Here is a 10,230-nt window from a genome sequence, read left to right as displayed (position 1 = left end):
CACCTCCAGTTTCGAGGTTACCGGCACGTAAAGCAGTTCAGGATTCCAGTGAGAACTATGGTTTATTATAGTTTTGCTCTTTACAAAGTAATGCTTTGGACACGCACATCATGCAGCGTTATTATGCACTCAAGAAGCAATGACGGAACTTATAAAAAAAATATTAACTTAGCGCGCACCACAGTGTGGACCAAAACGCGGTGGGTGTCTGAGTCTGGCCAGCTGCCTGGGGGCCACAAAGACTCAGGAGGTAAAGGTCCTCCATGAATGTGAAGCTGGGGTTTTGGCCCAGCCCCTTGCTATCTCTGAGCCTCAGTTTCTTTTTCTGCACCTTGAGGACTTAATCCGTAGTGTATGGGGAGACAGTTATTAACGTACTCACACCACACTCCCGCCCAGGGTGGGTGGGAAAGACCGGTCAGCCTTTGATAGAGAAAAACAACTTCCACAGTATTTCCGGTCCCATACCCTCGGAACTGGACTCGGTCATTCGTCAGGGGAGGGACCAGACTCGACCCCGCCCCACCAAGCCCCACCCACTGGCCGGGCTCCGTCCTGATCACACACCCAAACTCAGCGCAAGCCCCGCCCCGCCCCGCCCCGTCACCTATGCCCCGCCTCCGGACCGCCGCGGCCGCTGCTCCCGGCGTCCGGCGGGGGCGCTAGAGCGCGGGGGCAGCGCGCGCGGGGCGGGGCGGCAGGCCGAGGAGGCGGGGCGGCAGGCCGGGGCGGGCTGGGGCGGGCGGAAGGAGCGCCAGGCCGGAAGGAGGCAGCGGGAGGGCGGGCGGCAGGAGTGGGCCCGGAGCTGCTGGGCCGGAGCGGCGGCGCCGCCATGTCCGACAGCGAGAAGCTCAACCTGGACTCTATCATCGGGCGCCTGCTGGAAGGTTGGCCGGGGCGGGGGAGGTCGGCGCCCGCCGCGCCCGGGCCCCCTGCCTGGCCCGGAAGTGGTGCGCGGGCGGGCCTGCCCCTCCCAGGGCCAGCTTAGACTGGGCGGGGACGGGCCGCGAGGTCCCGCCGCTGCGGCTGCCCCCCCAGTCGCAGCGCGCCTGGGGGGGCTCCAGGGACCCCCTGGCTCGAGAGGACAGCCCCCTCTCCTGGGCCCGGGGCGCACGGGTCGACCTGCGCTCTCGGGGCGAGGGAGAAACCTAAGAAACCTAGCTCCACCCCTCCCAGGGGTCCTGCGCCGTAGGGTGGGGTGTTGGATGGCAGGCCCCTGGGCACAGCAGACCCCCCCTCCTGGAGGGGTCCCGACCTGGGAGGCCCGAGGCGGAGGTCCTGGGAGGCTCAACAGCGACAGCTGCCCCTGGGGCAAGGAGGGGCCCAGAAGGCCCATGAGCCCCCAGATGTGCCCATAGGGCCACTTGCGTCGTCCACCTTCCTCCTGCCTGAGGGACCAGAGTCTTGATGCCCCATTCCGTCCCCAGTGCAGGGCTCGCGGCCTGGAAAGAATGTACAGCTAACAGAAAACGAGATCCGTGGTCTGTGCCTCAAATCACGGGAGATTTTCCTGAGCCAGCCCATTCTTCTGGAGCTGGAGGCACCCCTCAAGATCTGCGGTGAGCCCCCTGCCCAGGCCCCTTTTGCTTTCTGAAAGTGGAATCTTCCTCCCCTCCCAAGTCCTTGGATTGCTCCTTCCTGGAGCCCAGACTTGGTCCTGGGTTCAAGTGTAACCCCTGCACCTAGCGCTGAACAGGTTCTCTGGGTCACAGGTGACATCCATGGCCAGTACTACGACCTTTTGCGGCTATTTGAGTACGGCGGCTTCCCTCCAGAGAGCAACTACCTCTTCCTGGGGGACTACGTGGACCGGGGCAAGCAGTCTTTGGAGACCATCTGCCTGCTGCTGGCCTATAAGATCAAGTACCCAGAGAACTTCTTCCTGCTCCGTGGGAACCACGAGTGTGCCAGCATCAACCGCATCTATGGCTTCTACGATGAGTGTGAGTAGGCAGAGTATCTGGGGTTGCCCAAGTCCGTGAGGGACTCCGCTACTCAGTGGGACCCTCACGTTGGCCTGGCAGTAGAGGTATTAGTGTCTGACAGGTACCTGCAGAGTACGAGCTCTATGAAGGGTGCACGTCGGTTCATGGCTCTCCACCCTGCCCTCCTGGCACGGGGCCTGGCACTCAGGAGGGGTCTGGTGAATGGCTGTTGACTGAGGACCATATATATTCTCATGTGGGGCCCTGCCTGATGACACTCCCCTCCAGTACATCCATTAAGCACTTAGGATGCCTATCTGGACTGGGTTCTGTCTACCAGAAGCTGAGATAAACCAGACCTAGTCTTGGCCTGGCCCTGCTCACCGGGTGGGGGTGGGTTGTTCCATATTGGAACTCAGGTTCCTGTGGACTCCGCTGCTTTAGAATTCTTCCAGGACGCCTGGTAGGCAGTGGAGTCGGGGAAGGGGGGCAGGGAAGGGGGCTTCTCTTGCCTTCCATTCTTCCCCCGGCTGTGTCTGAGCGGCCCACAAAGTGTGCCGGGGCGGGGGGGGGGGGGGCAGCTGGGCCTCACGAGGCATCTCCCTCCTGGCAGGCAAGAGGCGCTACAACATTAAACTGTGGAAAACCTTCACCGACTGCTTCAACTGCCTGCCCATTGCTGCCATTGTGGACGAGAAAATCTTCTGCTGCCATGGAGGTGAGGGTGGCTCTGAGGCACGTGTGGAAAGAATGTCTGAGAAGGAAGAGCCCCAGGCCACTTCCCAGGGGTCTTGGTTTGCATGTCACATCTTCCAGAAAGCCCCCCCCCCGCCCCCCGCCCCGGCGTTAGGTCGCACTCACCCCCATTTTGGCCTTGGCATCGTGAATGTATTTTGTCTCCTTTGTTCAGAGAGCTCTTTGGTCCTTGAGGGCAGGAACCTGAAGAGGCAGAAGGAGATGACTTCTGCCCGCCTGGCCTCCTGGGACTCTGGGAGAGAGCCAGGTGGTGGTGGGTGAAGGGAGACTGACCGGCAAAGGCTTTCTGGAGCAGGAGGGCTTCGAGGCTGGTTTGAGAAAAGTGACCTGTGTCCCCCTTCCCCCCACGCGCCCCAGGCCTGTCCCCGGACCTGCAGTCCATGGAGCAGATTCGGCGTATCATGCGGCCAACAGACGTGCCTGACCAGGGCTTGCTATGTGACCTGCTGTGGTCGGACCCTGACAAGGACGTGCAGGGCTGGGGCGAGAATGACCGTGGCGTCTCCTTTACCTTTGGGGCTGAGGTAGTGGCCAAGTTCCTACACAAACACGACTTGGACCTCATCTGCCGGGCACACCAGGTGGGCTGGCCGCCCTGGGCTGGGGGGGGAGCCGGGGCCTGGTAGCTAGCACCTACTGAGCTAACTGCCCCCATCCTCCTCCAGGTGGTGGAAGACGGCTATGAGTTCTTTGCCAAGCGGCAGCTGGTGACGCTCTTCTCAGCTCCCAACTACTGTGGCGAGTTTGACAACGCAGGCGCCATGATGAGTGTGGATGAGACGCTCATGTGCTCCTTCCAGGTGGGGATGGGGAAGGAAGGGGCCCGTGACCCCACGGCTTAGCCCGTGAGCCTGACCAGCTTTGTCTCTTTTAGATCCTCAAGCCCGCTGACAAGAACAAGGGGAAATACGGGCAGTTCAGCGGCCTGAACCCTGGAGGCCGGCCCATCACCCCACCCCGCAACTCCGCCAAAGCCAAGAAATAGCCTCCACGTGCCCGCACTCTGCCCGATGGTGGATTGTACAGAAATTATGTGGCCGTTGGGGGGTTCGTGCTGGCTCCCCCCAGGCCCACCTGTCACGGGGAGCACGGAGCCTTGGTATATTTTTCTTTTTCTTTTTTTTTAATGAATCGATAGCAGCGTCCAGTCCCCCAGGGCTCCTTCCGCCTGCACCGGCGGTGGTGACAAGCAGGACCCTGGGGCTGAGGCTGCAGCTCAGGGCAAAGCAGGGCCAGATGTGGGTTTCCAGCCTCGCTTGGCCTCAGGGCCAGCAGACAGATCCTGGGGCGACCCATCTGGTCTCTTGAATAAAGGTCAAAGCTGGATTCTCGCCACGGCCTCTGTCTCCCTTGTCCCAAATACTGAGCCTGGCAGCCCTTCTGCCCAGAGCCGCTTGGGAGGACAGGCTTGCCGGGCATGGGGCGCCAGCCAAGGCAACCCCAGCCACAGGCTCGGGTCCACAGGGGCTTAGAATTCCAAACCAGGGCCAGACAGCATAGAGAAAGCAAGAAAAATAGTCTGCCGGCTAAAGGGATTCCAGGGGCGTGCCCAGGGTTTAAGGAAGGGACACGTCATGGTTGGCAAAGCCGGGAGAGCAGCAGGGGCCAAGAGCCCCTTTGTGACTTTTGTCTTAGGGAAGGCAGGTGTCCACCCTGGCTGCGTAGTTAGGAGTCTGGCCTGAAGGCCTACGGGGAGGAACAGGTGAGGGACCTCCCATCAGGTGGCAGCTCAGTGCCAAGCCTGGGAACAGACATGATTGGTTGGGAGTTGGTGAGGGAAGACAGGACCCAGGCTAGTCACAGACAGCTGGGAGGGGTCTGAGGTGGGGACAAGACCAACCAGCTCCACTCCAGCACAGCCCGCCTTTACCACCCACCAGGGCAGAGATCAGCCCTCTGGGGGAAGGGGGAGGCCGTGGCTTCGTCTAGTCCAGGGCCTCTGGACACGGGCTTGTTCTCAGTTCAGCCTTCACCCTCACTATCTTCAGCCAGCACAGGGCTGGGGCCGGGAGGGGAGTGTGCAGGGGCGAGGACGGAGCCAAAGAACAGCGAGCGGAACTGGAAGGGAGCAGAGGAAGCGGGGTGAGTTCTGGAGGCTGCTCCCTGCTCGCCTCCCACCCCTGCCTCCATGTCCAGCCCCTACCTTCTTGGGGGGGGGAGTCCCAGGCTCTATACTGGGCTCAGTGTCGTTGTCCTCTGAGTAGGGGCCAGGGCTAGAAGGGGGCTGGTGGCCAGGTGAAGAGGACACAGAGGGTACTGCCCGGGAGCCCTCGATGTCTGCAGTAGTTTCCATGGCGATCATGTAAGAGTCAATGTCGTCATTGGCAAAGTCATCCAGGTGGGGGGTGCTGTAGGCAGGAACACGGTGTCAGGAACAGGGAGAAAAGAGGGTACAGAGGCAGGGCCCCTCCTTGGAGGACTCAGAGGGGGCTGTAAAAGCCTTGTGACCAGTGATGATCCCTTGGCTTTACTACTTTCTCATTTAGTTGGAGGGGAAAAGACGCAGTGGTTAAGTGGAGGCTTCCTGCAGGGAGTGGACCTGGAATCCATTTGATCAGAGTTCAGATCAGGGCCCGAGGGAGGCATCCTGGGAGCGAGTTTAGCTCAGTTTGGGTAGGGGAGCATCAGATCCTCTGAGCTAGACCACCTGGGGCCAAAGCCTCCACCTTCCCGGGAGACAGAGCTGGAGAGCACTGGGGCCCAGGGACGTGCTGGGCGGGGGGCCAGACTAAACTTCCTCTGTTTCAGCTACACTGGGCCCACCCTCCCCATCCCACCTGCCCTTCCAGCCACCTGCTTTCCCCAGCCCCAGGCAGCTCCCTGCCTCCCAGCAGCCTGTTCCCTCCCTGGCCTGGGAAGAGGCTCAGAGGGGAGGACTCAGCCGGAGAAGGAAGCCAGCCCGACCTTGGGGACACTTCCCTGGGTGGGAGGGATCTCTGAGCACAGCTGATCAGGAAGGCCGAGCCTGCGGGGCTGGAAGGGGCTGTGAGTACTGTCGGGGCTGGGGCCTGACAGGAAGTGTGTGTGCTGGGGGTGGCACACGGGCGGCAGGCTCAGGCCAGGGTACAGAGATGGCAGTGGGGAGGCGTGGGCAGGCGGGTGGGCATCCTCACCTGGGAGCCTGGAGCGGAGGCGCCAGCCTGTGTAGCTCTGGGGAGCGCAGGTCCGACTCGGACATCGTGGCCAGGACGAAGTGTCCGTCCAGCAGGGAGTCCTTGATGGCAAAGATGGCTGGCCTAGGCAGATGACAGGTCCTGGGCCAGGTCAGGGCTTCTCAGCTCCCGGCAGCCCAGAGCCTCCCCTCCCACACCTGAGGCTGGGAATTACCTGCCTGGCACATCGAAGTGAATGCTAAGAGACAAGTTTGCGGACTCTGCGAAAGTCAGGAGTCCCTGGGAGTGGAGAGGCAGAGCAGTGAGCCTGGGCGGGGCCGGGAGGGCAGGGTGGGGAGCGTGTTGCGGGGAAACTCACCCGGAATTCCTTGAGGCAGAAAGTGATGGCCACCCCTTCCTGGGCCTGCAGCTGCTGGAAGTCCTCCTCCCCGATGCTCATCTCCGTCACCATGGCTTTGACAGTCCTGTCTGGAGGCAGGAGCAGGAGGAACCCAGGCCTCCGGGCCCTGTCCCCTCTTACCCCAGCTGCCGCCCCCCCGCCCCGCCCTGAGTCATCCCAGGCCGCATCTGGCTCCCTCACCTGCCTCCTCCTCCTGGTAGCTGCGCAGGATGACCCTGCGGCCAGAGCCGATGCCCAGCGTCACTTCTGCCAACGTGGGGGGGAAGGGCTGAACAGCCTCCCCCAGGACCCTGTGAGGAGGGCACAGCATCACACCAAGGCTTAGCCCTGCCCAGGGCCTTCGCTCTTGGTGAGCTGAGGCAGAGCCGTGGCGCGGGTTATTAGCGCACAGACACCTACCATGTGCCAGGCCTAGCACGCCCTGGGAGGGAGGACAGGGTGAGGGGGACCCGGTTCCTACCCCATCCAAAGCTCTCGGGCTGTTGGAGAAAAGTCCACCGCAAAGGATGGGGCAGACCAGAGCAGAATCCGGAGGAGGTAACAGGAAGGATGGGCTGTTGCGTGGGCCGAACCAGGCAGGCAGTACCTGCCCACCGAGGGGTGGGAAACCACAGCGGCGCCATCTATAAACTCGGCCTTCAGAAAAAGGCCTTAAATCTTCATCTTTTTAGAATACACGTTAACAAGTGTTCACGTACGAGACAACGTCTGGAATCGGCCTCAAGACCACTGAGACAGGAGTGGGCATCTGCTTCTACATATATTTGAAATTGTCCATGAAAGAAGGAAAAACAACTGCTCATTAGAAGAAAAAAATAGCACCCGAATCCAGACTAGAGGTGATACCCTTCCCTCTTCCTTTACCCAAAGGAGTCCTGAGCGCACTATCCCAACAGAACTCAGAAAAATAGACTGTAGGGACTCAAAGGGAACTTCAGATACCACCCCTTATGGCTACCAAAATGAACATGACCTTGGGCCACTCAAATACAAGCAGCATCCAGCACAGGGTGGGAGGGGAGCTACCCGTCTCCACACTAGTGTTCTCCACTGGAGCCCCCGTCTGCCAGGTCCTGCCCTGCCCCTGGGTGTTCAGACTGTCCCAGAACAGAGCCCCACCCCCACGGCTGCGTATCCAGGCAGCCGTCCTGGACCATGACCTCCCTGTCCAGCCTCCTTCCTTGGGCCGCGGACTCCTCAAATCTACAGTCCAGGCGGATAGGAAAAGAGGCTGCTCTCGAAAGAACACAGTCCCAGAAGGATGACCCCACCAGAGAAGGGTTTTGAGCTCCTGAGCCACAAAGCTTAAAGATGGACGTTCAAGGCTGTTCAGGCCCGAGAGAGGATTTACGTGCAAACCAAAGACATGCTTGGTTGGTTGCCTGCTTGCTTTTTTTTCTTTCTTTCTTTTTAAATATTTTTTAAAGTTTATTTTGAGAGAGAGAGAGAGGGCAAGTGAGGGAGGGACAGAGAGAGAGGGAGAAAATCCCAAGCAGGCGCCACACCCGGCACAGAGCCCAACACGAGGCTTGATCCCATGACCCTGGGATCGTGACCTGAGCCAACATCAAGAGTCGGATACTCTGAGCCACCCAGGTGCTTCAAAGACCTGCCTTCTAAAAGAGGAGTCAGAATGGGTCTGAATGGCCAGAAAGCCAAGCTGGATCTTTGGGGTGGAGAACACAGGCTCCTGAAGATACTGAGGACCCTGGGGCACCGCCCTCCTCCATTCCAGCCTCTGCCTGAGAGCCAGACCAGAGCCCGACAGCAAACGTAGAAGACAAAACGAAGAAGGCATCTCCTTAAATTGACTCTTGAAGCTCCAAAGAAGAAAAAAAGGCCCACGGCTCAGCTTGTAGCCAGCCGGCAGACTCACCGTGCGGGGGCACGGAGCACATGGGAGCACAAGGCGGGGTCGAAGACGGCCTGCAGGGACTCGCATTCCTGGAAGGACAGGTTGTGAGTCTTCCTCACCCCTGGATGGGCAGACAGGGTCTCAGTGGGTCTTGCTAACCTCCACCCCAGGGACCCCGCGGCCGGCCGGCTGCCCACTCACCGTATCTGCAGTGCAGCTGGACCACCAGGCGGCTGTTCCTGCCATTCAGCGAGATGCAGCATCTCTCCACGGTCTTCTCCACCATCGCCAGCGAGCGGAAGACGGCCAGGAACGACTGAGCGGGGCAAATCCATCGGCTCAGTGCTGTGCCTCCACATCCCGTGGAGGACCTGGCCATCCCAGGCTCAGCACTGTCACAGCAGGAAAGGAGCTCCACAACGTGCAGAACGTTTACGCCTTTCTGGGCCTTTGTTCATGCTGTTACACCTGTCTGGGATGCCTTGAAAGACCTACTTACCTTTCAAGGCCCAACTTGAACATCACCACTCTCTCCAAACCCCGGCAGAATCAACCACCCTCTCCGTATCTCCCGTTATGCTCTGTGGTCTTTACTGTGCCCCTCACTGCATTTGGCACTGGCTCGCTCCTGCAATACCTCTCCCTCCCCAGTCAGTATCTACTGGATGTCCCAGAGCAGACACATTCCAGGGCAGCGGCACAGGGCCGCTGATGAGGGAAGGGCCTCACCTTCATCAAGATCTTACAGCGCAGGGCTTCCTGACCAGGGGTGGCCGCCTGGTACTGCTGGAAGAAGAGTGGGGCAAAGAGGAAGCAGGCATAGGCAGAGCGAGAGGAGTTCACCGTCCGGAGAGAGAGCTGGGCCAGGAAGAGCAGGGAAAGGGATGCGGTCAGGGGGCAGAGACGGCCCTGCCCTCTGGCTGGCTTTTGTCGCACACTTGCCCTACTGTCCTCCGCCGGCACCTGTGGAAATCCTCCCTCTCGGTCCCGTCAGCGGATGCCTTCTCCCCGAAGCCTTCCCTGAGTCCCTGGCGGCACTGCTCCCACAGCAAGGGGTCTACATACTCTGCCTTTTCCCCTAGTCACCCCCCACCCGCCACCGGGCACTTCAGGGACCAGGGAAGATGACAGGGCCCAAACTGACGCCACAACAACGGGGTGGGGGGAGGGGGGAACAAACTCAGCAGACAAATCTGCCCAAGGGCATCCGGCCTGATGGGAGGCGAAACCGGCTCCCTGCTGTAATCCCACCCACCCCCTCACCCCGTCTTCCAGGGGCTCCAGGTAGAGCTCATCCCCGATACGGGACAGGGAATGGACGGCCTTGCCGAGCACTGCGGAGAGGAGAAAAGAAACGGGGGTTAGGCTGGCATCTCCCGCGGTTCCACGTGTCCCCGCCCACCGGTCGCCCCCAACTCACCCTTCACGTTGCCGCCCGTGACCAGACACTTCATGCTGCGCCCAGGACCGGGGCCGGGCCTGGCCCGCGACCGAGCTGAGACTGGCGGCCGGCCCGCAACGGATCCCTACCCAACCCCGGGGAGGCGGCTGGTCCCCGGGTCTCGCCTGCCGCCGCGGGGCCCCCGGGGGTTCCCTTCCCGCGCACCGCCCCCCGGAAGCCCCGCCCCGCATTCTCATTGGCCCACACGCCGGCGCCTCCGTCACGTGAGAAAAACGCTCGCTGGCTCCGCCGTCACGTGACGGAGTCCTCGGTCGGGAGGCGGGCCGCGCGGGGACTGGAGCCGGGAGCGCCGGCCCCTGCGTTTTCGCGCCCCTGGGCGGCGGGCCGGCCGGCTAGGCTGGGCCTCGGCGGCTGCGCACCGGCGGCCGCCATGGAGCGAGCACCGGGCTCGGAGCCCTGAGATGTACGGGCTCGCCCGCCTGGCTCGCTTAGTACAGATCTTCCTGGGTGTCGTCTGGATACCTGGTCGAAGCTGGACCTTCCGCACGGACACAAGCCGCAACCACCAGTTCTAAAGAGACTAAATTTGCTTCAGGATCTCAGGGTGGGAGGTTGGGAGGTGGCTGTGCATTCTGGCTTGGAGGATCCGTCATTGATCTTGAAAAACAGATTACCGGGGCTGAAAGGGGTAGAAGGGTGTACCTAGCAGGGGCAAGCGGGAGTAAAAGGTCATTGGTGCGTGGGCTTTGCCCCTGGTGGGGGGGCGGGGGGAAATGCTC

General features: G+C 61.2%; 2 protein-coding genes across 2 annotated transcripts; one reads left to right on the top strand and one right to left on the bottom strand.

Moving 5' to 3' along the window:
- The first annotated feature begins 754 nt into the window (after positions 1-754).
- On the top strand, positions 755-4,012 carry PPP1CA (protein phosphatase 1 catalytic subunit alpha). The gene is made up of 7 exons (XM_047070197.1): positions 755-887; positions 1,428-1,559; positions 1,713-1,943; positions 2,539-2,643; positions 3,039-3,262; positions 3,347-3,481; positions 3,556-4,012. The coding sequence occupies exons 1-7, from the start codon at positions 833-835 to the stop codon at positions 3,664-3,666; spliced, it is 993 nt and encodes a 330-aa protein (XP_046926153.1). The 5' UTR covers positions 755-832; the 3' UTR covers positions 3,667-4,012.
- On the bottom strand, positions 3,786-9,656 carry RAD9A (RAD9 checkpoint clamp component A). The gene is made up of 11 exons (XM_047070196.1): positions 9,470-9,656; positions 9,313-9,383; positions 8,779-8,907; positions 8,251-8,365; positions 8,071-8,170; positions 6,375-6,484; positions 6,153-6,262; positions 6,009-6,073; positions 5,795-5,917; positions 4,825-5,029; positions 3,786-4,739 (listed from the first exon to the last, which is right to left on the bottom strand). The coding sequence occupies exons 1-11, from the start codon at positions 9,501-9,503 to the stop codon at positions 4,644-4,646; spliced, it is 1,158 nt and encodes a 385-aa protein (XP_046926152.1). The 5' UTR covers positions 9,504-9,656; the 3' UTR covers positions 3,786-4,643.
- Between the last annotated feature and the right edge of the window lie 574 nt (positions 9,657-10,230).

The sequence above is a fragment of the Lynx rufus genome, unplaced genomic scaffold (assembly GCF_022079265.1).
Source record: "Lynx rufus isolate CCGP_SWC_20201006 ecotype Redwood Valley unplaced genomic scaffold, mLynRuf1.p SCAF_9, whole genome shotgun sequence".
NCBI classification, from domain to species: Eukaryota; Metazoa; Chordata; class Mammalia; order Carnivora; family Felidae; genus Lynx; species Lynx rufus.
The sequence above is the reverse complement of the archived record's forward strand: the minus strand, read 5'-3'. Positions and strand labels throughout refer to the sequence as shown.